Source organism: Pipistrellus hanaki (assembly GCF_964339955.1).
Source record: "Pipistrellus hanaki genome assembly, chromosome: 11".
NCBI classification, from domain to species: Eukaryota; Metazoa; Chordata; class Mammalia; order Chiroptera; family Vespertilionidae; genus Pipistrellus; species Pipistrellus hanaki.
Window position 1 is genome coordinate 4,064,880 of NC_140513.1, and position 26,097 is coordinate 4,090,976.

Here is a 26,097-nt window from a genome sequence, read left to right on the forward strand (position 1 = left end):
CAGTGGTTGAGCTTCGACTTAGGTACCAGGAGTTTGAATCCCGGTCAGGGCACGTGCCCAGGTTGTGGACTTGATCCCCAGTGGGGGGTTGTGCAGGAGGCAGCTGATCAATGGTTCTCTCTCATCATTGATGTTCCTATCCCTCTGCCTCTCCCTCTTGAAATCAAATTATATATATATATATATATTTAAAAAGGGCTTAGCCGAAACCGGTTTGGCTCAGTGGTAAAGCATTGGTCTGCGGACTGAAAGGTCCCAGGTTCGATTCTGGTCAAGGGCATGTACATTGGTTGCGGGCACATCCCCGGCAAGAGGCAGCTGGTCGATGTTTCTCTCTCATCGATGTTTCTAGCTCTCTATCTCTCTCCCTTCCTCTCTGTAAAAAAATAAATAAATAAAAAATATATAAATAAAAAGGGCTTAAAAGATGGTGCAACAACTCGACTTGCATACGCTATGGGGCCCTGCCTCTCATCTTGCAATCCTCAGAGGGGGCCAGAGTGGACACTGGAGGCCATATTGCATAATGGTTAACACTTCAGGCTCTGTGTCAATCCTTGGCTATGCCACTTCTTTTTAAATATATATATATATTTTTATTGATTTCAGAGAGGAAGGGAGAGAGAGAGAGAAACATTGATGAGAGAGAACCATTGATCAGCTGCCTCCAGCACACTCCCTACTGGGTTTTGAGCCCAAAACCCAGGCATGTGCCCTGATCGGGAATCGAACCTGGGACCCTTCAGTCTACAGGCCGACGATCTATCCACTGAGCCAAACTGTACCACTTCTTAACTGTGTGACTGGCTTCCCCATTCTGGGCCTCAGTTCTCTGCAAGGGGAGTGAGCCTGCACCTCAGAGGGCTGTGAGGACCCGATGAGGTGCGGTGTGTACTGATCCAGCCCGGGGCCCACACTCCATAGCAGTCAGTAAGGGAAAGTGCACTGTTACCCAAGGCCAGTCCTCCCCGCCAGCCAGTGGCTGTCCTCCTGTGGGTTATACTCGGCGGCCAGAGTGACCTTGGCTTCATTTGGAGACGAACCCCGGGGAAAAGAGCCAAAGGCACGCGGTTTCTCCGTGGGGGCGGCTGGGAAGAGCTTGCTGCATGTGAGGGAGGGCTGGGGGGAGAGGAGCAGCTCCCCACTTCACCCAGCCTGCAGGGGGGCCACGGGGAGGGCTGAGAACTTGGGCCCACTAAGGCCAGACGCCAGGAGGGGAGGTCCGGGGAGCTCGCGGGCTTACCGCCACGTCCTTTCCCTCCGAAAAGAATTGAGACATTCTTTTGGAGCTCAAAGACTCGACAAACCCTCCCCTTCTCTGACTCCCTTCTGCTGGCCACGGGAGGCGGCAGGACGTCGAGGAAGAGCAGCGGTTTTGTCTCTCCTCCTGTGGCCTCGGGAAAGGCGTCTGTCCTTGGTGCCGGGCGTGTCCATGCGCACAGTCGGGGCTGGAAACGGGCACACACTCCCACGGCGCCGAGGCCAGCAGGAATGCAGTGACCGAGGACAGGGGACGTTGTCAGCATGGCAGCCCGCTGGCCCAGTGCTGTTGACCTGTTCTTTCAAGGAAGCTTAGAAATCTTGTTTTGTGAAATCGCTCAATTTTAAGAAATTTTTATGAAAATATCAAGGTGCCCTACCTGGTTTGGCTCAGTGGATAGAGCATCAGCCAGGGGACTGAAGGGTCCCAGGTTTGAATCCAGTCAAGGGCACATGCCCGGGTTTCAGGCTCAATCCCCAGTAGGGGGCATGCAGGAGGCAGCCGATCAATGAGTCCCTGTCATCACTGATGTTTCTATCTCTCCCTCTCCCTTCCTCTCTGAAATAAAAATGTTTTTTAAATAACAAAAATGCCAAGGCCCTGACAAAACATGTCTGTGCTCTGCAATCAGCTAATAGCCCCTGGTTTGCAATCTCCGGGGGAGACCCCAGCTAAACAGGGTCTGGATTTGGTAGATGTTCCTACAAAAGGTCTGCCAGCCAGTCCCAAGCAGGAGGGACCCTTGGAGGCCCCCTGTCAGGGCCAGAGAGAGGAAGGGCGTGGCCTGAGGTTAGGAAGGTACTTGGGCACAGAGCCAGGACCAGAATGAGCCAGGACCAGAATCGGGACTAGGTTCCCAGCCCTGATAGATAGTCTTCTCCCTCCGCAAGGTGAGGCACACAGGCTGAGCTCCTGAACATCTCCACAGCTGTGTGACCTGCACAGCTCCCTTATCCTGCGAACGTGGTGGTCCATCGGGGTGAGGACTCAGTGGGACGCAGGTGAAGCTCAGCTCAGGGAGTGAGTGCCCACTAAAGGTGACTTGTTAGGAAAATGACAGTCCTCACCAGGCAGGCTGGGATACGTGGGATGGTTTTCGTTAGGGCCTTCATTCTGGCAACGTGTCTGCTCGGGAAAGAAGGATCGGGAAGCTGCATTCGGAAGTCATTTTTATTCGGTGCCTTGCGCTGTAATAGCGTTCTGTCTGAGGGGCGAGAAGAGGAAGAAGCTGGCAGAGGAGTGGCCAGAACCCTTTTGTAGCCGAGAGCCGCCTCCAGAGGGAGCTTGTGTTGGGGCAGCGGGGAGGGTTCCCGCTGCCTGGGCCCCCCCTGTCCTTGCCCGCCTGTCTGCAGGGCCAAGGGGCACAGACACTGGCAGAAGGAAAGCTCAGGAGCAGAGAGGTGACTTCCCGCTGCAGGAGCAGAGAGGTGTCTGCGGCCACAGCTTCCCAGGAGGGGCCGTGCCCAGGCCTGCGGAGCCTTTAGGTGTACAGTGCGGGGAAGGGCAGCTCAGCTGTCGGCTGGAGCCTGCAGGAGACAGGAGATGACCTGAGATGTCAGTATTACCGCTCCCCCCGCCCCACCCCCAGCCTCCAGGGCCTCTTTAGGGGACGGGGGCACACCTACCACCTACCAGTTCTCGGGGCTCCAGGTGGTGCCAGAGGCCTCCATGAGGTGGAGAGTGTAGGCCTGGCGCGAGTGGTCAGAGAGGTTCAGCTCGCTCTTGTGCACCACTTCTCCGTGGATCAGGACAAGGGCCCCTGGCGGGGATGCAGCAGGTCAGGAAGGGACACGGGCCCTGCAAGGCTCCAGCAGTTTTGTGGCCTGTTCACCTCCCCATCCATTCCCATCACGAGGGCCTGCAGCCTGCCCCGGATCAGGCTGTGCTGTGGGACGTGGGTCCCCGGGATCCGGGCCCTTCTGAGGGCCTGTGCCCCTGGCCAGCTTTCGCAAGGGCATCCTTCCGTGGTGTTTGCAGAACCAGGCGGAGCTGGGCTGGTCAGCTGGGCTCTGGCCAGTGAGGGCTGAGTTGGACCTCAGTTTTCCCTTTTCCAAAAGGGAGAGGGGCACTAGGAGCTGGGCATCGGGAGCACTTGCTGTGCGCCACACGGGTTCTGTGTGACACCTTAGGCACATCTCACCAGCTTCCCCACTTCCCATCTGGAGAAAAGGGCTCGGGGAGATTCAGTCATTTGCCCAAAGTGCCCAGAAATAGCGGGATCCGGAGTCTAGTCTGACTGGGGGGCTTGGTGTTTCCCGGTGTCCAGTGACCTCGCATTCTGTGACCCCACAGCACTCCGGTGCGTGGGGGCTCAGGGCCAGCAGAGACCCACGGGCAAGGCCACAGGCCCTGCCTTCCTGCCCTCTGCGCCCCGCCTACCTCTCCGCACTGGCGTAGGCACAAAGAGGCTGTTATCCCGGGCTGGCTCCGACCCCAGGAAGCTGGTGCCAGGCACCGAGCCAGCAGGGGCCCGGACCATCCTTCTCGCCACTCCACCTGCAGACCAAGGTGGAGCCTTTGGTTTTTTTTCCCAGGGCCCTCTCGGGGCAGGTGGGGTGTGAGTTGGCGGGGAGACGGGCGGGTGGGGTATGTGAGGGCGGGGAGACGGGGGCGGGTGGGGTGTGAGTTGGCGGGGAGACGGGGGCGGGTGGGGTGTGAGGGCGGGGAGACGGGGGCGGGTGGGGTGTGAGTTGGTGGGGAGACGGGGGCCGGTGGGGTGTGAGGGCGGGGAGACGGGGGCCGGTGGGGTGTGAGGGCGGGGAGATGGGGGCGGGTGGGGTGTGAGTTGGCGGGGAGACGGGGGCCAGTGGGGTGTGAGGGCGGGGAGATGGGGGCGGGTGGGGTGTGAGTTGGCGGGGAGACGGGGGCCGGTGGGGTGTGAGTTGGCGGGGAGACGGGGGCCGGTGGGGTGTGAGTTGGCGGGGAGACGGGGCGGGTGGGGTGTGAGTTGGCGGGGAGACGGGGGCGGGTGGGGTGTGAGTTGGCGGGGAGACGGGGGCGGGTGGGGTGTGAGTTGGCGGGGAGACGGGGGCCGGTGGGGTGTGAGTTGGCGGGGAGACGGGGGCCGGTGGGGTGTGAGTTGGCGGGGAGACGGGGGCCGGTGGGGTGTGAGTTGGCGGGGAGACGGGGGCGGGTGGGGTGTGAGTTGGCGGGGAGACGGGGGCCGGTGGGGTGTGAGTTGGCGGGGAGACGGGGCGGGTGGGGTGTGAGGGCGGGGAGACGGGGGCCGGTGGGGTGTGAGTTGGCGGGGAGACGGGGGCCGGTGGGGTGTGAGTTGGTGGGGAGACGGGGGCCGGTGGGGTGTGAGTTGGCGGGGAGACGGGGCGGGTGGGGTGTGAGGGCGGGGAGACGGGGGCCGGTGGGGTGTGAGTTGGCGGGGAGACGGGGGCCGGTGGGGTGTGAGTTGGTGGGGAGACGGGGGCCGGTGGGGTGTGAGTTGGCGGGGAGACGGGGCGGGTGGGGTGTGAGGGCGGGGAGACGGGGGCCGGTGGGGTGTGAGTTGGCGGGGAGACGGGGGCCGGTGGGGTGTGAGTTGGCGGGGAGACGGGGGCGGGTGGGGTGTGAGTTGGCGGGGAGACGGGGCCGGTGGGGTGTGAGGGCGGGGAGACGGGGCGGGTGGGGTGTGAGGGCGGGGAGACGGGGGCCGGTGGGGTGTGAGTTGGCGGGGAGACGGGGGCCGGTGGGGTGTGAGTTGGCGGAAAGACGGGGGCCGGTGGGGTGTGAGTTGGCGGGGAGACGGGGGCCGGTGGGGTGTGAGTTGGTGGGGAGACGGGGGCCGGTGGGGTGTGAGTTGGTGGGGAGACGGGGCGGGTGGGGTGTGAGGGCGGGGAGACGGGGCCGGTGGGGTGTGAGTTGGCGGGGAGACGGGGGCGGGTGGGGTGTGAGGGCGGGGAGACGGGGGCCGGTGGGGTGTGAGGGCGGGGAGACGGGGGCGGGTGGGGTGTGAGTTGGCGGGGAGACGGGGCGGGTGGGGTGTGAGTTGGCGGGGAGACGAGGGCGGGTGGGGTGTGAGTTGGCGGGGAGACGGGGGCGGGTGGGGTGTGAGTTGGCGGGGAGACGGGGGCCGGTGGGGTGTGAGTTGGCGGGGAGACGGGGGCCGGTGGGGTGTGAGTTGGTGGGGAGACGGGGGCCGGTGGGGTGTGAGTTGGTGGGGAGACGGGGCGGGTGGGGTGTGAGTTGGTGGGGAGACGGGGGCCGGTGGGGTGTGAGTTGGCGGGGAGACGGGGGCCGGTGGGGTGTGAGTTGGCGGGGAGACGGGCGGGTGGGGTGTGAGTTGGTGGGGAGACGGGGGCCGGTGGGGTGTGAGTTGGCGGGGAGACGGGGGCGGGTGGGGTGTGAGTTGGCGGGGAGACGGGGGCCGGTGGGGTGTGAGTTGGCGGGGAGACGGGGCGGGTGGGGTGTGAGGGCGGGGAGACGGGGGCCGGTGGGGTGTGAGTTGGCGGGGAGACGGGGGCCGGTGGGGTGTGAGTTGGTGGGGAGACGGGGGCCGGTGGGGTGTGAGTTGGCGGGGAGACGGGGCGGGTGGGGTGTGAGGGCGGGGAGACGGGGGCCGGTGGGGTGTGAGTTGGCGGGGAGACGGGCGGGTGGGGTGTGAGTTGGCGGGGAGACGGGGGCGGGTGGGGTGTGAGTTGGCGGGGAGACGGGGGCCGGTGGGGTGTGAGTTGGCGGGGAGACGGGGCGGGTGGGGTGTGAGGGCGGGGAGACGGGGGCCGGTGGGGTGTGAGTTGGCGGGGAGACGGGGCGGGTGGGGTGTGAGGGCGGGGAGACGGGGGCCGGTGGGGTGTGAGTTGGCGGGGAGACGGGGGCGGGTGGGGTGTGAGTTGGCGGGGAGACGGGGGCCGGTGGGGTGTGAGTTGTCGGGGAGACGGGGGCCGGTGGGGTGTGAGTTGGCGGGGAGACGGGCGGGTGGGGTGTGAGGGCGGGGAGACGGGGCGGGTGGGGTGTGAGGGCGGGGAGACGGGGGCCGGTGGGGTGTGAGTTGGCGGGGAGACGGGGGCCGGTGGGGTGTGAGTTGGTGGGGAGACGGGGGCCGGTGGGGTGTGAGTTGGTGGGGAGACGGGGCGGGTGGGGTGTGAGGGCGGGGAGACGGGGGCCGGTGGGGTGTGAGTTGGCGGGGAGACGGGGGCCGGTGGGGTGTGAGTTGGCGGGGAGACGGGGGCCGGTGGGGTGTGAGTTGGTGGGGAGACGGGGGCCGGTGGGGTGTGAGTTGGCGGGGAGACGGGGCGGGTGGGGTGTGAGGGCGGGGAGACGGGGGCCGGTGGGGTGTGAGTTGGCGGGGAGACGGGCGGGTGGGGTGTGAGTTGGCGGGGAGACGGGGGCGGGTGGGGTGTGAGTTGGTGGGGAGACGGGGGCCGGTGGGGTGTGAGTTGGCGGGGAGACGGGGCGGGTGGGGTGTGAGGGCGGGGAGACGGGGGCCGGTGGGGTGTGAGTTGGCGGGGAGACGGGGCGGGTGGGGTGTGAGGGCGGGGAGACGGGGGCCGGTGGGGTGTGAGTTGGCGGGGAGACGGGGGCGGGTGGGGTGTGAGTTGGCGGGGAGACGGGGGCCGGTGGGGTGTGAGTTGTCGGGGAGACGGGGGCCGGTGGGGTGTGAGTTGGCGGGGAGACGGGCGGGTGGGGTGTGAGGGCGGGGAGACGGGGCGGGTGGGGTGTGAGGGCGGGGAGACGGGGGCCGGTGGGGTGTGAGTTGGCGGGGAGACGGGGGCCGGTGGGGTGTGAGTTGGCGGAAAGACGGGGGCCGGTGGGGTGTGAGTTGGCGGGGAGACGGGGGCCGGTGGGGTGTGAGTTGGTGGGGAGACGGGGGCCGGTGGGGTGTGAGTTGGTGGGGAGACGGGGCGGGTGGGGTGTGAGGGCGGGGAGACGGGGCCGGTGGGGTGTGAGTTGGCGGGGAGACGGGGGCGGGTGGGGTGTGAGGGCGGGGAGACGGGGGCGGGTGGGGTGTGAGGGCGGGGAGACGGGGGCCGGTGGGGTGTGAGGGCGGGGAGACGGGGGCCGGTGGGGTGTGAGTTGGTGGGGAGACGGGGCGGGTGGGGTGTGAGTTGGTGGGGAGACGGGGCCGGTGGGGTGTGAGTTGGCGGGGAGACGGGGGCGGGTGGGGTGTGAGTTGGCGGGGAGACGGGGGCGGGTGGGGTGTGAGTTGGCGGGGAGACGGGGCGGGTGGGGTGTGAGTTGGCGGGGAGACGGGGGCCGGTGGGGTGTGAGTTGGCGGGGAGACGGGGGCCGGTGGGGTGTGAGTTGGCGGGGAGACGGGGGCCGGTGGGGTGTGAGTTGGCGGGGAGACGGGGGCGGGTGGGGTGTGAGTTGGCGGGGAGACGGGGGCCGGTGGGGTGTGAGTTGGCGGGGAGACGGGGGCCGGTGGGGTGTGAGTTGGTGGGGAGACGGGGGCCGGTGGGGTGTGAGTTGGTGGGGAGACGGGGCGGGTGGGGTGTGAGTTGGCGGGGAGACGGGGGCCGGTGGGGTGTGAGTTGGCGGGGAGACGGGGGCCGGTGGGGTGTGAGTTGGCGGGGAGACGGGCGGGTGGGGTGTGAGTTGGCGGGGAGACGGGGCGGGTGGGGTGTGAGTAGGCGGGGAGACGGGGCGGGTGGGGTGTGAGGGCGGGGAGACGGGGGCCGGTGGGGTGTGAGTTGGCGGGGAGACGGGGGCGGGTGGGGTGTGAGTTGGCGGGGAGACGGGGGCGGGTGGGGTGTGAGTTGGCGGGGAGACGGGGCGGGTGGGGTGTGAGTTGGCGGGGAGACGGGGGCGGGTGGGGTGTGAGTTGGCGGGGAGACGGGGGCGGGTGGGGTGTGAGTTGGCGGGGAGACGGGGGCCGGTGGGGTGTGAGTTGGCGGGGAGACGGGGGCGGGTGGGGTGTGAGTTGGCGGGGAGACGGGGGCCGGTGGGGTGTGAGTTGGCGGGGAGACGGGCCGGTGGGGTGTGAGTTGGCGGGGAGACGGGGGCCGGTGGGGTGTGAGTTGGCGGGGAGACGGGGGCGGGTGGGGTGTGAGTTGGCGGGGAGACGGGGGCCGGTGGGGTGTGAGTTGGCGGGGAGACGGGGGCGGGTGGGGTGTGAGTTGGCGGGGAGACGGGGGCCGGTGGGGTGTGAGTTGGCGGGGAGACGGGGGCCGGTGGGGTGTGAGTTGGCGGGGAGACGGGGGCCGGTGGGGTGTGAGTTGGCGGGGAGACGGGCCGGTGGGGTGTGAGTTGGCGGGGAGACGGGGGCGGGTGGGGTGTGAGTTGGCGGGGAGACGGGGCGGGTGGGGTGTGAGGGCGGGGAGACGGGGCGGGTGGGGTGTGAGGGCGGGGAGACGGGGGCCGGTGGGGTGTGAGTTGGCGGGGAGACGGGGGCGGGTGGGGTGTGAGGGCGGGGAGACGGGGGCCGGTGGGGTGTGAGTTGGCGGGGAGACGGGGGCGGGTGGGGTGTGAGGGCGGGGAGACGGGGGCCGGTGGGGTATGTGAGGGCGGGGAGACGGGGCCGGTGGGGTGTGAGGGCGGGGAGACGGGCGGGTGGGGTGTGAGTTGGCGGGGAGACGGGGCGGGTGGGGTGTGAGTTGGCGGGGAGACGGGGGCCGGTGGGGTGTGAGTTGGCGGGGAGACGGGGGCCGGTGGGGTGTGAGTTGGCGGGGAGACGGGCGGGTGGGGTGTGAGTTGGCGGGGAGACGGGGGCCGGTGGGGTGTGAGTTGGCGGGGAGACGGGGGCCGGTGGGGTGTGAGTTGGCGGGGAGACGGGGGCCGGTGGGGTGTGAGTTGGCGGGGAGACGGGGGCCGGTGGGGTGTGAGTTGGCGGGGAGACGGGGGCCGGTGGGGTGTGAGTTGGTGGGGAGACGGGGGCCGGTGGGGTGTGAGTTGGTGGGGAGACGGGGCGGGTGGGGTGTGAGTTGGTGGGGAGACGGGGGCCGGTGGGGTGTGAGTTGGCGGGGAGACGGGGGCCGGTGGGGTGTGAGTTGGCGGGGAGACGGGGGCGGGTGGGGTGTGAGTTGGCGGGGAGACGGGGGCCGGTGGGGTGTGAGTTGGCGGGGAGACGGGGGCCGGTGGGGTGTGAGTTGGTGGGGAGACGGGGGCCGGTGGGGTGTGAGTTGGTGGGGAGACGGGGCGGGTGGGGTGTGAGTTGGTGGGGAGACGGGGGCCGGTGGGGTGTGAGTTGGCGGGGAGACGGGGGCCGGTGGGGTGTGAGTTGGCGGGGAGACGGGCGGGTGGGGTGTGAGTTGGTGGGGAGACGGGGGCCGGTGGGGTGTGAGTTGGCGGGGAGACGGGGGCGGGTGGGGTGTGAGTTGGCGGGGAGACGGGGGCCGGTGGGGTGTGAGTTGGCGGGGAGACGGGGCGGGTGGGGTGTGAGGGCGGGGAGACGGGGGCCGGTGGGGTGTGAGTTGGCGGGGAGACGGGGGCCGGTGGGGTGTGAGTTGGTGGGGAGACGGGGGCCGGTGGGGTGTGAGTTGGCGGGGAGACGGGGCGGGTGGGGTGTGAGGGCGGGGAGACGGGGGCCGGTGGGGTGTGAGTTGGCGGGGAGACGGGCGGGTGGGGTGTGAGTTGGCGGGGAGACGGGGGCGGGTGGGGTGTGAGTTGGCGGGGAGACGGGGGCCGGTGGGGTGTGAGTTGGCGGGGAGACGGGGCGGGTGGGGTGTGAGGGCGGGGAGACGGGGGCCGGTGGGGTGTGAGTTGGCGGGGAGACGGGGCGGGTGGGGTGTGAGGGCGGGGAGACGGGGGCCGGTGGGGTGTGAGTTGGCGGGGAGACGGGGGCGGGTGGGGTGTGAGTTGGCGGGGAGACGGGGGCCGGTGGGGTGTGAGTTGTCGGGGAGACGGGGGCCGGTGGGGTGTGAGTTGGCGGGGAGACGGGCGGGTGGGGTGTGAGGGCGGGGAGACGGGGCGGGTGGGGTGTGAGGGCGGGGAGACGGGGGCCGGTGGGGTGTGAGTTGGCGGGGAGACGGGGGCCGGTGGGGTGTGAGTTGGTGGGGAGACGGGGGCCGGTGGGGTGTGAGTTGGTGGGGAGACGGGGCGGGTGGGGTGTGAGGGCGGGGAGACGGGGGCCGGTGGGGTGTGAGTTGGCGGGGAGACGGGGGCCGGTGGGGTGTGAGTTGGCGGGGAGACGGGGGCCGGTGGGGTGTGAGTTGGTGGGGAGACGGGGGCCGGTGGGGTGTGAGTTGGCGGGGAGACGGGGCGGGTGGGGTGTGAGGGCGGGGAGACGGGGGCCGGTGGGGTGTGAGTTGGCGGGGAGACGGGCGGGTGGGGTGTGAGTTGGCGGGGAGACGGGGGCGGGTGGGGTGTGAGTTGGTGGGGAGACGGGGGCCGGTGGGGTGTGAGTTGGCGGGGAGACGGGGCGGGTGGGGTGTGAGGGCGGGGAGACGGGGGCCGGTGGGGTGTGAGTTGGCGGGGAGACGGGGCGGGTGGGGTGTGAGGGCGGGGAGACGGGGGCCGGTGGGGTGTGAGTTGGCGGGGAGACGGGGGCGGGTGGGGTGTGAGTTGGCGGGGAGACGGGGGCCGGTGGGGTGTGAGTTGTCGGGGAGACGGGGGCCGGTGGGGTGTGAGTTGGCGGGGAGACGGGCGGGTGGGGTGTGAGGGCGGGGAGACGGGGCGGGTGGGGTGTGAGGGCGGGGAGACGGGGGCCGGTGGGGTGTGAGTTGGCGGGGAGACGGGGGCCGGTGGGGTGTGAGTTGGCGGAAAGACGGGGGCCGGTGGGGTGTGAGTTGGCGGGGAGACGGGGGCCGGTGGGGTGTGAGTTGGTGGGGAGACGGGGGCCGGTGGGGTGTGAGTTGGTGGGGAGACGGGGCGGGTGGGGTGTGAGGGCGGGGAGACGGGGCCGGTGGGGTGTGAGTTGGCGGGGAGACGGGGGCGGGTGGGGTGTGAGGGCGGGGAGACGGGGGCGGGTGGGGTGTGAGGGCGGGGAGACGGGGGCCGGTGGGGTGTGAGGGCGGGGAGACGGGGGCCGGTGGGGTGTGAGTTGGTGGGGAGACGGGGCGGGTGGGGTGTGAGTTGGTGGGGAGACGGGGCCGGTGGGGTGTGAGTTGGCGGGGAGACGGGGGCGGGTGGGGTGTGAGTTGGCGGGGAGACGGGGGCGGGTGGGGTGTGAGTTGGCGGGGAGACGGGGCGGGTGGGGTGTGAGTTGGCGGGGAGACGGGGGCCGGTGGGGTGTGAGTTGGCGGGGAGACGGGGGCCGGTGGGGTGTGAGTTGGCGGGGAGACGGGGGCCGGTGGGGTGTGAGTTGGCGGGGAGACGGGGGCGGGTGGGGTGTGAGTTGGCGGGGAGACGGGGGCCGGTGGGGTGTGAGTTGGCGGGGAGACGGGGGCCGGTGGGGTGTGAGTTGGCGGGGAGACGGGGGCCGGTGGGGTGTGAGTTGGCGGGGAGACGGGGCGGGTGGGGTGTGAGTTGGCGGGGAGACGGGGGCCGGTGGGGTGTGAGTTGGCGGGGAGACGGGGGCCGGTGGGGTGTGAGTTGGCGGGGAGACGGGCGGGTGGGGTGTGAGTTGGCGGGGAGACGGGGCGGGTGGGGTGTGAGTAGGCGGGGAGACGGGGCGGGTGGGGTGTGAGGGCGGGGAGACGGGGGCCGGTGGGGTGTGAGTTGGCGGGGAGACGGGGGCGGGTGGGGTGTGAGTTGGCGGGGAGACGGGGGCGGGTGGGGTGTGAGTTGGCGGGGAGACGGGGCGGGTGGGGTGTGAGTTGGCGGGGAGACGGGGGCGGGTGGGGTGTGAGTTGGCGGGGAGACGGGGGCGGGTGGGGTGTGAGTTGGCGGGGAGACGGGGGCCGGTGGGGTGTGAGTTGGCGGGGAGACGGGGGCGGGTGGGGTGTGAGTTGGCGGGGAGACGGGGGCCGGTGGGGTGTGAGTTGGCGGGGAGACGGGCCGGTGGGGTGTGAGTTGGCGGGGAGACGGGGGCCGGTGGGGTGTGAGTTGGCGGGGAGACGGGGGCGGGTGGGGTGTGAGTTGGCGGGGAGACGGGGGCCGGTGGGGTGTGAGTTGGCGGGGAGACGGGGGCGGGTGGGGTGTGAGTTGGCGGGGAGACGGGGGCCGGTGGGGTGTGAGTTGGCGGGGAGACGGGGGCCGGTGGGGTGTGAGTTGGCGGGGAGACGGGGGCCGGTGGGGTGTGAGTTGGCGGGGAGACGGGCCGGTGGGGTGTGAGTTGGCGGGGAGACGGGGGCGGGTGGGGTGTGAGTTGGCGGGGAGACGGGGCGGGTGGGGTGTGAGGGCGGGGAGACGGGGCGGGTGGGGTGTGAGGGCGGGGAGACGGGGGCCGGTGGGGTGTGAGTTGGCGGGGAGACGGGGGCGGGTGGGGTGTGAGGGCGGGGAGACGGGGGCCGGTGGGGTGTGAGTTGGCGGGGAGACGGGGGCGGGTGGGGTGTGAGGGCGGGGAGACGGGGGCCGGTGGGGTATGTGAGGGCGGGGAGACGGGGCCGGTGGGGTGTGAGGGCGGGGAGACGGGCGGGTGGGGTGTGAGTTGGCGGGGAGACGGGGCGGGTGGGGTGTGAGTTGGCGGGGAGACGGGGGCCGGTGGGGTGTGAGTTGGCGGGGAGACGGGGGCCGGTGGGGTGTGAGTTGGCGGGGAGACGGGCGGGTGGGGTGTGAGTTGGCGGGGAGACGGGGGCCGGTGGGGTGTGAGTTGGCGGGGAGACGGGGGCCGGTGGGGTGTGAGTTGGCGGGGAGACGGGGGCCGGTGGGGTGTGAGTTGGCGGGGAGACGGGGGCCGGTGGGGTGTGAGTTGGCGGGGAGACGGGGCCGGTGGGGTGTGAGTTGGCGGGGAGACGGGGGCGGGTGGGGTGTGAGTTGGCGGGGAGACGGGGGCGGGTGGGGTGTGAGTTGGCGGGGAGACGGGGCGGGTGGGGTGTGAGTTGGCGGGGAGACGGGGGCCGGTGGGGTGTGAGTTGGCGGGGAGACGGGGGCCGGTGGGGTGTGAGTTGGCGGGGAGACGGGGGCCGGTGGGGTGTGAGTTGGCGGGGAGACGGGGGCGGGTGGGGTGTGAGTTGGCGGGGAGACGGGGGCCGGTGGGGTGTGAGTTGGCGGGGAGACGGGGGCCGGTGGGGTGTGAGTTGGTGGGGAGACGGGGGCCGGTGGGGTGTGAGTTGGCGGGGAGACGGGGCGGGTGGGGTGTGAGTTGGTGGGGAGACGGGGGCCGGTGGGGTGTGAGTTGGCGGGGAGACGGGGGCCGGTGGGGTGTGAGTTGGCGGGGAGACGGGCGGGTGGGGTGTGAGTTGGCGGGGAGACGGGGCGGGTGGGGTGTGAGTAGGCGGGGAGACGGGGCGGGTGGGGTGTGAGGGCGGGGAGACGGGGGCCGGTGGGGTGTGAGTTGGCGGGGAGACGGGGGCGGGTGGGGTGTGAGTTGGCGGGGAGACGGGGGCGGGTGGGGTGTGAGTTGGCGGGGAGACGGGGCGGGTGGGGTGTGAGTTGGCGGGGAGACGGGGGCCGGTGGGGTGTGAGTTGGCGGGGAGACGGGGGCGGGTGGGGTGTGAGTTGGCGGGGAGACGGGGGCGGGTGGGGTGTGAGTTGGCGGGGAGACGGGGGCCGGTGGGGTGTGAGTTGGCGGGGAGACGGGGGCGGGTGGGGTGTGAGTTGGCGGGGAGACGGGGGCCGGTGGGGTGTGAGTTGGCGGGGAGACGGGCCGGTGGGGTGTGAGTTGGCGGGGAGACGGGGGCCGGTGGGGTGTGAGTTGGCGGGGAGACGGGGGCGGGTGGGGTGTGAGTTGGCGGGGAGACGGGGGCCGGTGGGGTGTGAGTTGGCGGGGAGACGGGGGCGGGTGGGGTGTGAGTTGGCGGGGAGACGGGGGCCGGTGGGGTGTGAGTTGGCGGGGAGACGGGGGCCGGTGGGGTGTGAGTTGGCGGGGAGACGGGGGCCGGTGGGGTGTGAGTTGGGGGGGAGACGGGGCAGGTGGGGTGTGAGTTGGCGGGGAGACGGGGCGGGTGGGGTGTGAGGGCGGGGAGACGGGGCGGGTGGGGTGTGAGGGCGGGGAGACGGGGGCCGGTGGGGTGTGAGTTGGCGGGGAGACGGGGGCGGGTGGGGTGTGAGGGCGGGGAGACGGGGGCCGGTGGGGTGTGAGTTGGCGGGGAGACGGGGGCGGGTGGGGTGTGAGGGCGGGGAGACGGGGGCCGGTGGGGTATGTGAGGGCGGGGAGACGGGGCCGGTGGGGTGTGAGGGCGGGGAGACGGGCGGGTGGGGTGTGAGTTGGCGGGGAGACGGGGCGGGTGGGGTGTGAGTTGGCGGGGAGACGGGGGCCGGTGGGGTGTGAGTTGGCGGGGAGACGGGGGCCGGTGGGGTGTGAGTTGGCGGGGAGACAGGCGGGTGGGGTGTGAGTTGGCGGGGAGACGGGGGCCGGTGGGGTGTGAGTTGGCGGGGAGACGGGGGCCGGTGGGGTGTGAGTTGGCGGGGAGACGGGGGCCGGTGGGGTGTGAGTTGGCGGGGAGACGGGGGCCGGTGGGGTGTGAGTTGGCGGGGAGACGGGGGCGGGTGGGGTGTGAGTTGGCGGGGAGACGGGGGCGGGTCGGGTGTGAGTTGGCGGGGAGACGGGGGCGGGTGGGGTGTGAGTTGGCGGGGAGACGGGGGCGGTTCGGGTGTGAGTTGGCGGGGAGACGGGGGCCGGTGGGGTGTGAGTAGGCGGGGAGACGGGGGCGGGTCGGGTGTGAGTTGGCGGGGAGACGGGGGCCGGTGGGGTGTGAGTTGGCGGGGAGACGGGGGCCGGTGGGGTGTGAGTTGGCGGGGAGACGGGCCGGTGGGGTGTGAGTTGGCGGGGAGACGGGGCAGGTGGGGTGTGAGTTGGCGGGGAGACGGGGGCCGGTGGGGTGTGAGTTGGCGGGGAGACGGGGGCCGGTGGGGTGTGAGTTGGCGGGGAGACGGGGCGGGTCGGGTGTGAGTTGGCGGGGAGACGGGGGCGGGTCGGGTGTGAGTTGGCGGGGAGACGGGGGCGGGTGGGGTGTGAGTTGGCAGGGAGACGGGGGCGGTTCGGGTGTGAGTTGGCGGGGAGACGGGGGCCGGTGGGGTGTGAGTAGGCGGGGAGACGGGGGCGGGTGGGGTGTGAGTTGGCGGGGAGACGGGGGCCGGTGGGGTGTGAGTTGGCGGGGAGACGGGGGCCGGTGGGGTGTGAGTAGGCGGGGAGACGGGGGCGGGTCGGGTGTGAGTTGGCGGGGAGACGGGGGCCGGTGGGGTGTGAGTTGGCGGGGAGACGGGCCGGTGGGGTGTGAGTTGGCGGGAAGACAGGTGTCCTCACCGGTGTGCGAGCCGGGGATGAACCACAGGCAGCCGTTCTCCAGCGTGGCGTCCTCCAGCGCCATCCACAGGCCCAGCACGCGGCCCAGGGGCTCCGTGTACAGGAAGGAGGCGTCCTGGTGAGAGGAGACTGCAGCGGCCCGCGGGCATGAGCCGGCCCGCTCACCTGGGGCTTTTCCCGTCCCCAATCCTCTCCCAGCCCTCCAGCCCAGCTTCCCAGCATCCGTTAGAGTTTTGCCACCTCCTGGCCTGGAGACTTAGAACAAGAGGTTTCACCTCTCCAAGCTCCAATTTCCTAAACTGTAAAGTGGCCCCAACAACACTAACTGCCCCCTGGGATTGCGGGAGGATTTCACGATGTGAGAAAGGTGCCGATACCACCTGTGTTACCTGCTAAAAGGCAGCTGCTAACTGGAGGAGGAAGAGGACAGAGAGGGGATAAATGGTGATGGAGAAACAAATAAAAAGCAGCTGCTATAGCCCCAGCTGGTTTTGCTCAGTAGCTAGCTAGAGCCTTGGCCCGCAGCTTGAAGGACCCCGGGTTCGATTCCAGTCAAGGGCAAATACTTCGGTTGAAGGTTGATCCCTGGTCAGGGTTCTGTGGAAGGCAACCAGTCATGTGTCTCTCTCACATCAATGTTTCTCTCTGTCTCTCCTTGTCTCTCTTCCAACCTAAAAATCAATGGAAAAATATCCTCTGGTGAGGATTGACAAAAAATAAAAAAGTAGCTGCTATTTAACTCTACCCAGTGGTGTAAGTCTGGGCACTTGAGCACAAAGTGTGTGGGGGGAAGGGGGGTGGTGGGGGGAACTACTAATAGCAGCCATAAGTACCCCTCCCCGGTGCTGCGGCCCAGTCAGGTTGGGGACCACTGACCAAAGGCCGTTGTCTTGGTAACAACCAAGTGAAGCAGTACTAGCCTCTCCCTCCCTTCCTGGGGAACTGTGTTTTCTGAGCACAAACTGGAAGGGGCACACGGACAATTCAGACAGCGGCAAGAGAAAGGTGTCCTAATGGGGCGCCCCAGAACCTTTGGAGAGGAATGGCTGAAGGACGTGGGGGTGCCAGATCGTCAGGGACAGTCCTGACCGAACGGCGGAGGTCACAGGAGGCAGCTCGGGCTCCTGTGAGGAGAGTGGCTGCCTGTGAGGGGCGAGCTCCCGTCACGGGAGGTGTCTGAGCAGAAGAGGCTGGCCGCCCACGAGGGGGCGTAAAGGTATCTGTGCATCCAGGGCGTTGGAATTAATCGGTTTCTATGCTGAGTGGGTATTCCGGGGAATTTGGTGAGAACACAGGATTCCCGGCCCCGGCAGCCCTACTGGCTGGTGATCGCAGGGAGAGGGGCCCGGGAACCTGTGTTTTAACCAGCGAGGAGTGCGCCCGGTTCGGGGACCACTGTGCCGGCTCCAGGCTGCCCCCATCCACTGTCCCAGGAGGGACCGGACGGCGGCCTCTCTTCCCCGGCCCACGGGCATCGCGGCCAGCGCCGTCCCTCCCTCGAAGACCCAGCAGCCACCATCCCAGATCTCCCGCCACGGCCTCTGCTGGGCACACAGCCCGCCCTGGGCTCACCTTCGCCGCCAAAGTGAGGCTGCTGCAAGAGAGAGGAGGAGCCGGGTGAGAGCAGAGGAGGCAGGGGAGGGGCCGCTCTGGGTTTGCAGGCAGCTCCTCCCTGGCCCGGTGTTTGCCTGCAGGGCACCCCCAGGCTGACGGTGCCCGTGCCTAACAGAACATGAGGCAGAGGTGAGGGGCAGCCACAGAGGCCGGGACCAGGCCAGTGCCTCTTCCCAAGGGAGCTGGAAGGCTTCTTGGAGGAGGTGGTACTGAGCAGGGTCTTGAAAGCTGGGAGCAGAGCATTTCAATCGCCAAAGGGAGGAGGTAGTCCAAGGGATCCCCCTCCCTCCTGCCACCACATTTTAACTGAGCACCAACCAAGTGCAGGTGCCTTAGCCAGAGAAGACCGATTCTGCATGCTCTTCCCCCGACTTAGCAATAACCTGGGAAGCCATTTTTTACTTCCTCCAAAAAGGAGGGGCCTGGTATGAGCACTCTGCCCGTTTTACTGGAGGGTAAACTGAGGCCTGGGGAAGCCAGGGAGCTCACCTTAAAGATGTACATGCTCTGCACCACCACAGGCATCTGGAGGCCCAGACTTCTGGCCAAGGCCTGGAAGGGGGCAGAGGTCACACTGCCAGCCTAGCCACACTCACTTCCGGTCTAGCCAGCCACCCTCACCCCTGCCTCTGCTCACCTGCATCTTGGGGGAGTGTGTGACACGCTTGAAGACAGGGTCATGGGCGTGCAGAGCTGCAGGACAGAGGTGGGCTGATGGGCCAGTCCCCAGCCCTGACGCCCGCCCCCCCACGCCTAGCCCTGGCCATCCAGACTCGAGTCTCGTTCTCACCGATTGTGTGTGCATTAAGCTTTCTGCTTGTTTATAACCAGGGAGTGGGCCCCACAGACAACCTCACCCCATCACAGGTCCCACTTCACCCATGACCGTATTCTTGACCTTCCAGACATCTGAGAATCACTCCAGCCCTGACTCCCCACTCCTCAGAGGACAGAGGGCTCCCAGGGGCCCAGCACGTGGTGACAAGTCTCCGTATTGCCACGCACTCCGTGTGGCCTCTCTCTGTAAGCCTCAGTGTGCCCCTCTGCACAATGGGACGAGCAGGCCAGCCCCCTCCCATGCTGCCTCGGACTCACAGGGCCAATCATGCAACCACAGCCCAGGGCCTGCATCAGCCACTCCTCTCTTATTGGCTGTGTTACAAAACAATCAAAAATCGGTGTGTGTGTGTGTGTGTGTGTGTGTGAGAGAGAGAGAGAGAGAGAGAGAGAGAGAGAGAGAGAGAAATGTTATATGTCAATCATACCTCAGTTTTTAAAAAGTGAGGGTTGAATGTACTTAAATGCCACTCAGTTGTACACTTCAAAATTGTTACAACGGTAAAATTTATATATGTACTTTATGACAATTTTTTACAAAACTACGATGATACAACTTTAAGTTTAAAAATAAGCAATATAGCCCTAGTCAGGTGACTAAGTTGGTTGGAGCGTTTCAAACACCAAAAGGTTGCGGGTTCGATTCCAGGTCAGGGCACATATGGGAGGCATCGGACTGATGTTTCTCTCACACATCAATGTTTCGCTCCCTCTCCCCCTTCCTCTCTCTCTAAAAATCAACAAAAGCATTTTCTCAGTGATTAACATAAAACAGTACCGTAATAAGCAGTCTACCAAATAAATGCTAATGTATCATACTGAAAACCAAACCAAAACCATAACACCCGCTTCCTAGCTTGGTTTGGGGTCTCAGAATAGGGACCGTGTCAGCAGGCTAGGTGCTCCTTAAGGAGACTCCAGAAGCAGTGGGACCCAGAGCCCCATGCCCAGGGCCTGGATCAGCCCCAGGCCAGGGGAGCGGACGGCTCTGCCTGTGCCCACCTTGGTGGGGGGTTCTGTGGACCCCTCGTCCCAGTGCCATGTGATTAGCATCATGAGGTGCAGAGGAGCAGGGGGCACTGCTGTCAGAAATGCCACTTGTGCCCTAACCGGTTTGGCTCAGTGGATAGAGCATCGGCCTACGGACTGAAGGTTCTCAGGTTCAATTCCGGTCAAGGGCATGTGCCTTGGTTTCGGGCACATACCCAATGGGGAGTGTGCGGGAGCAGCTGATTGATGTTTCTCTCTCATCAATGTTTCTAGCTCTCTCTTACAGAGAGAAAGGGAGAGGGATAGAGAGCTAGAAACATCGATGAGAGAGAATCATAATCTTCAATCAGCTGCCTCTTGCACATCCCCCCACTGGGGATGTGCCTGCAACCAAGGTACATGCCCTTGACCGGAACCGAACCTGGGACCCTTGAGTTCACAGGCCGATGCTCTATCCACTGAGCCAAACCGGTCAGGGCAATAAAATACATTGGGAAGAAAAAAAAAAGAAAGAAAAAGAAATGCCACTTGCTGGGCCGCTAACCTGCTTGCTTTGGGTAACCCTTAACCCCCCCAGGCCAGGCCGCAGTTTATCAGGTCCCCCCCAAGGTGCCTGCTCACCATGGCCAATCTTGTTGATGGCTTTCTCCGGGGGGACCAGGAAGTTTCCTGTGGCACAAGGAACAGGGACGGGCTGAAGAGCTGGAGTCCAGCCTCCCTGGGTAGCATTCCCCCCCCCCGCCCTGGGGGCAGATACCCGAGTCCAGTGTACCCCCACCCCTGGGCCCCAGCTCCAAACCTTTCTTGTCAAAAACGCCTTTCTCAAAGAAGAATCGAATCTTGTCGCCGCTGCTCAAGAAATAGTCTGTGCTGCCCTGTGGAGAAGGGACATCAGAGACTGAGCGGGCATCGCCTCGCGGGGTCAGAGGTGGGCCTGGCGAGGAGGGCAGAGGGCTCGCAGGCTTCCCACCCACAGGGCTAGCGGCCCCGTGGTGCTCCCCAAACCTGCCCACCGAGGCAGAAGGGAATGGGAGCACAGCTGGGAGCTACGAGCACGACATTTCTTGGAAACCTCTTAATAAGTCACATGACGCAACCTGGACACGGTGTGATTCCTAACAGGCGCTGGAATCAAACCGGCCTGGGGCCCTACAGGCTGGGGCGCTTGGGATGCCTCGCAGAGCCTCCGCTTCCTCCTGCAAAGGGGATAGTAACAGAACTGACCTCCAGGGGTTGTTGGAGGCTTGAGGTAGAGGCGAATCTTATAGCAGGGACAGCACGGGCCCTGCAGCCAGAGTACTGGGGTTGGGGTCCCAGCGCTGCTGCTGACTGGCTGTGTGACTGTAACCACGCTGCTGAGCCTCTCTGCACTTCATTTCCTCGTGAGATGCAGCTGCTGTTAGGGCCCCTGTCTCCCGGGGGGTTGTAAGGATCAGGAGCAGGTACATACAGAGCACTAGGACCGTCCTTGGAGAGCCGTTGTCACATGCATCTGCTTTTGCTAACGTTACTGCTGCTAACTAGAGAACACTCCACAAGGGCATGGCTGTGCTTGATGAATATGAGCGATGCCTGTTCTTTATGTCTTAGTCACCTCTCCCTGTTAACTTTAATATCATGTCCGATTTCTCAGCATCACCTGGAAATGATGTTCCAGAAAGATGTCCCCTGTTTTCCTGTGGCTTCAGCCACCCTTGGCCGCCACCTCCCTGCCTTTCTGCACGGCCAACGAGTGGAGTGGGTGGCACCAACCCCCACACGTGGGTCCTGCCACCGCTTTACACGTGTCTACATGGCCTCTTCAAAGCCTTCCTCACTGAAAAGTGAAAGGTTTGTTGTTGTTGTGTGTGTGTGTGTTTTTTTCATTATTCTTAGCCCCTCTGCACCAGGATAGGGGGAGAGAAACACGTCGGGGAAGCGTAATTGATATTAATGACATTGCAGGTGACGATGCTAGATGTAGAAGGCTGACAAATGAAACTAACCCTTTAGAGGAAATTATCATTCTGTAACCCTTTTCCTCCTGAAGTCCCTGTCCTGTTTGATTGCATGGCTTCGGCCATTGTGATTCCCTTTGTGCCCACCAGGTGGCAGCAGCTCCTCAGCATGAGTGTGAGTGAGGCCCATTGGGGGGCCTGGACCACAGACAGTGTTGGCTTGGGGGCTGGGTAGAGAACTGGACTGAGTGGTATTAGGTCCCTGGAGGGAAACGGGCAGAGTTTCCAGCCTCACAGGGGGGCTAAGCCCTACCCAGGTGGGCACATCAGAATCACCTGGCTCATGTTGGGTCCCTGGCCACCAGGAGGCCCTTTGAGACAGGAGAGCTACCGAGGAAAAGGGCAGAGCAGTGAACGGCATGGTTTGGTACCAGACAGACCTGGGTTAAAATCCCATGGTTTGGGCCAACCTTCACTTTCCCCACCTGTCAAATGGGGACAAGAATGCTGGCCTTAGACATTCATACTGAGGATCGGAGAAACTATGCATACAGGACACTTAGCCTGCAGCCTGGCACATGGAAGGCTGGAACCTGATCCGTTTTCAGAATGAGCCGAGGCCTCCAGGCTGCCGCTCTGGCTGGGGCCTGAGCCCCCATCAAAGACCAGACGGCACCTCACTGCCCCAGCACCCACCTGCGCCCGCAGCTGCTCCTCCTCCTGTGTGGAAAACTCTGTGCGGCAGTGGAGCGGGACGTCCATCTCGGCCACTATCTCCGCGATCCTCTGCCGCATGGCTGCACACTCGTCTGCAGACAAGAATCCTTCCAGCACCAGGAACCCATCCTCCTGGAACTACAGGCAGGAGGGGGCTCAGACTTCCCCGCCCTCAGTCATTCTTTCCTGGAGAACTGACTGGACCCCAAACTATGTGAAGGCAGGACCAAGTGTCCTGTCCATTGCTCTGTCCCCACTCTGGCCACAGTGCTCGGCCCCCAGTGAGGAGCAGTCCATATTGGCTGGAAAAGCCCAGCCAGTGTAGCTCAGCTGTTGAGTGTTTTTAAAAATATATATATTTTATTTGATTTTTTTACAGAGAGGAAGGGAGAGGGCTAGAGAGTTAGAAACATCAATCAGCTGCCTCCCGCACACCACACCCCCTACTGGGGATGTGCCTACAACCAAGTTACATGCCCTTGACCAGAATCGAATCTGGGACCCTTTAGTCCCCAGGCCGACACTCTATCCACTGAGCCAAATCGGTTTCAGCAGCTGTTGAGTGTTGTCCCATGAACCAAAAGGTTGCGGGATCGATCCCCAGTGGGGGCCTGCAGGAGGCAGCTGGTCAATGTTCCTCTCTCATCAGTGTTTCTCTCTCCCTCTCCCTCTCTCTGGAACGATGGAAGGGGGAAGGGAAAGGTAAGGTGTTCCCCATCCCCGTCCTGGTCCAGAGAGCCTGGACCACAGGGGAATATAACCTCATTCATGTTATAACTGAGGGAGCACAGCCTGTGCACCAAACACGGTTTTAGCAGCCGGAGACTCAGTGACAAGAAACCAGCCAGGACGCCTGCCTTCCCGGAGCTTCCAGTCCAGCGGAGGAGGCTGGCTGAAGGGAACAGGCCACACCAGGGGAGCAGATGTCACAAACTGCTGAGAGCCAGGAGGAAGAGGGCGTTCTAGAACTAAAGGCAGAGTCTAATGGGAACCAGATGGGGAGGAGGGAGGTCTCAGGGCAGCAGCCCTGAGGAAGTGACATTTAAAGGGACCAACAGGATAATGGGAGGGGGAGGGGCCAGGAGGAGCACTCCAGGGGAGGGAGCAGGATGGGGACCGGATGGTGCAGAGTGGGGGAGGCCTGGAAGGGAGATGGGAGGGTGGCAGGGGTCAGGCCACACCGGGGGCTGGGCTTTGGCATGAGTGCAGCTGGGCATTAAAGCCCTTGGCTTGCTCTGATTTGCCCCGTCCCCTCATTCTGAGGCTATGGGGGTAGGAAAGAACCTGCATGTTTCCTTGCAGGTTTGAAGTTGTCGCCTGAATAGGGGCATTGAGTCACCTCCTGAACCCCTGCGAAGTGTCCGATGTCCAATGACTGACCCCATTCCCTCCTCCACGGATGCTCAGCTCCGCCTCCCATGCACAACAGGGTGTTGGGACATTTGTGTGGGCCCCCCCATCCCCCACAGTCTCTGGGCAGCTCTGCGTGATGGAAACTCAATCCTCATCTCAGAATCAAGCCGAAAACCACCCCCCTGGGAACTGGGTCACCCGCAGCTAAGTGTGCATACCCGAGATCCTGACACAGGGCTAGCGGTCTTGAGATAAGACATTGGAGGGCTCTGGCTGGGTGGTTCAGTGAGTTGGAGCCAAGTACACCAAGAGGTTATGGGTTCGATTCCCAAACAGGGCACATACCTAGGTTCGATCCTTGGTCAGGGTGAGTTTGGGAAGGCAACCAACTCATGTTTCTCTCTCTCTCTCCTTCCCTCTCCCTAAACATATTCTTAAAAAATATATTTTTATTGATTTTATACAGAGAGGAAGGGAGAGAGATAGAGAGTTAGAGACATCGATGAAAGAGAGTCATCGATCAGCTGCCTCTTGCACACCCCCTACTGGGGATGTGCCCACAACCAAGGTACATGCCCTTGACCGGAATCGAACCCGGGACCCTTCAGTCCCCAAGCCAACGCTCTATCCATTGAGCCAAACCGGTCCCGGCCTAAACATATTCTTGAGTGCGAATTTAAAATAAACAAATGAACAGAAGTCGGAGGATTATCAAACAGGGGAGCAAAGATGGAGGTGAGGGGGTGTTCATAAGGCTTGTTCGGTGACGGCCATGAGTCAGAAATAATCTACACGCTCAGCACAAAGGGGTTTGTTCACCCGGTCTGTCTGGGACACAACATCTGAAAAACATCATGTGGTAGAAAAATATTTACTGACATGGAAATATATTCCTGATGGGGGAAAAAAAAAAGCCAAATGCAAATGAGTACCCTGGCCACTGTGAGAACTTGGGCAGATGGCTCAAGGCAATCATTCCCAGCTATCACCAGGGCCTTATAAAGATTCCGCAGCTGCATACCAAAACGCTGTGCCAGCGTAAGGACTGAGGGCGTGGCTTTACGTTTTCTTGTGAGTCCCTCTGGGTCTTCCCGCACTTTTCTCTCGTCATCAGGAACGAACAACAAGGGTCATGTTATTGAAAAGCCTGTGTCTCTCCCATTCCCATGAGCTAGGCTTTTGTGTTTAAAGTACATGGACCCTGGCACCCAAGCATGGCTCAGAGAGACAATCACCCCGGCCGGCCGGCCCCGCCCCCGAATCGCAGGCCCAGGTCCCGGGCGGCTGGGACTGGCTGGGACTGGCAGATCCCGGAGCCTTATTATGGGTTTCGGTCACATATGCACACACTCCCCTCCCACCCCGGGGCTGTGGTCTGGACGCCAGGCTTTGTGTTCAGAAGCCAGAGGTCCTGGGGGGAATCGAGCCCTCTGCCTTCCGTTTCCTCTGTTGAAAACTGGCATGGGATGTGTGCCAGGGGTTGTTCTCGGAACCAGGGGTACTTTCCGTCCAGTCCAGAGGGTCTTCCCACTCTTACTCAATCCTCCCTGCCCCCACCCGGCAGGCCCCTACCTTCTGGAGCTGCGCGGGGCTCAGGCAGGCCATGAGGACGAGGCTGAGTGGTCGGCGGCTCTCAGCGCTGGTGCTGTGCCCAAGGCTGGAGGGGAAAAGGTCGGGAGGGAGAGTGGGAGAGTGGATAGAACCTGGGAGGCCCAGAAGGACTTAACCATTCCCTACCCAGAGGAAACTCGGTCTGGGCCACAGCCCCACGCCAGACCAGCCTGGGGCAGTTTTTTCAGGCTCTCTCTGACCCATGTGCCTGGAGGGGTCCTTCCACACCCTGGGTCTGTCTTCCCAGCTAATCCAGGATTAACCCTTTCTGACCTCCTTCAGGGTTTCTCCTGCCCCCACCCCCATGCCCTCCCTGGGGCTGGCTGCTTCCAGGTGCCCAGAAGTTGAACTTAAGAGATATCTGGGCGAGCTGGGACCGGTTTGGCTCAGTGGATAGAGCGTCGGCCTGCGGACTGAAAGGTCCCGGGTTTGATTCCTGTCCAGGGCATGTGCCTTGGTTGTGGGCACATCCCCTGTGGGGGGTGTGCAAGAGGCGGCTGGTCGATGTTTCTCTCTCATCGATGTTTCTAACTCTCTGTCCCTCTCAATTCCTCTCTGTATAAAATCAATAAAATATATATATTTTTTAAAAAGAGGTATCTGGGCGAAAAAAGTTGGGCAAACAAGAGGACACCTGAGGGCCAGCCCAGGTGCCACCACTAATTGTGACCCAAGTCCCCAGACCCAGCAGCAGCCTCTGGGGAGGAAGGGTGGGGGACATGCACGCAGACTGGCCCCGGCTGGCTTCACATCCCCAGGCCAAAGGTGGAAGAGGTCTCTTCAGGGCATTGTCTGGCCCCTCCCAGCTGGACACTCCCGGTGCTGGGAGGTTTGTGGGAGGGAGTGTGGAGATCAGTCTGCAGCTGACAGGAAGGAAAAAGATAAGGAGAACCTTAGGAGGAGGAAGAGGTAGCCCAGCTTTCTTTTTCTCCCAAAACATGCCTCAGTGGTTGAGCGTAGACTTATGAACTAGGAGGTCATGGTTAGAGTCCCCCTCAGAGGACATGCCTGGATTGCAGGCTTGATCCCTTGGGGGGTGGGAGGGGGGTGCAGGAGACAGCTGATCCATGACTCTCTCTTTCTCATCATTGATGGTCCTATTTCTCTCTCCCTCTCCAAAATCAACACAAACCTTTTTTTTTTAAAAAAAAAAAAAAAAAAAAAAAAAAGAGGAAGAGGCTGGAGAGCAGGGGCCTGGGTCTGCAGAATGAGGGAGAGCCACAGTTCCTGTTCCCTACCTCCAGGCCCAAGGGGGTCTCAAGCTAGGCTGGCACAGCGGCGGCCAGCGGGGAACAGCCTGCACACCCCACCTCCTGGCCAGCGCTGCCCAGCCGCACACAGGCCCTCTGGCTGCCGCTTCTGAAAAACCGGCCACTGGCCTTCCCTGAAATGACGTTTTCCGAACGGCCAAGGGACACAGTGTCTCGGGAGTGAGTGCAGGGACACGCTGGGCCTCAGGAGCCCTGGCCCAGAGTCCAATTCTGCTTCCTGGGCACCGCAGTGGGCGCAGATGCTTGGCCCCAGCCTCACAGGGAGGGCAGGGGAGGGAAGCCCGCCGAGCTCCGAGCTCCGGGAGCTGGAGGGACAAGAGGTTCGCAGGGTCAGGCTGGGAGGGGAGGGGGAGG

At 64.9% G+C, this 26,097-nt stretch overlaps 1 protein-coding gene across 2 annotated transcripts; it reads right to left on the bottom strand.

Moving 5' to 3' along the window:
* Window positions 1-413: 413 nt before the first annotated feature.
* On the bottom strand, window positions 414-25,612 carry PHYHD1 (phytanoyl-CoA dioxygenase domain containing 1). 2 transcript variants are annotated; one of them, XM_084899865.1, is made up of 12 exons: window positions 24,926-25,612; window positions 24,434-24,518; window positions 21,488-21,646; window positions 19,654-19,729; window positions 19,476-19,523; window positions 17,665-17,720; window positions 17,517-17,579; window positions 16,986-17,007; window positions 15,414-15,542; window positions 3,641-3,757; window positions 2,894-3,020; window positions 414-2,787 (listed from the first exon to the last, which is right to left on the bottom strand). In XM_084899865.1, the coding sequence occupies exons 1-12, from the start codon at window positions 24,940-24,942 to the stop codon at window positions 2,742-2,744; spliced, it is 945 nt and encodes a 314-aa protein (XP_084755991.1). In that variant the 5' UTR covers window positions 24,943-25,612; the 3' UTR covers window positions 414-2,741. The 2 variants fall into 2 exon arrangements, with proteins under 2 accessions (XP_084755991.1, XP_084755992.1); XM_084899866.1 differs by lacking the exon at window positions 24,926-25,612 and having other exon boundaries at window positions 21,488-21,600; window positions 24,434-24,779.
* Between the last annotated feature and the right edge of the window lie 485 nt (window positions 25,613-26,097).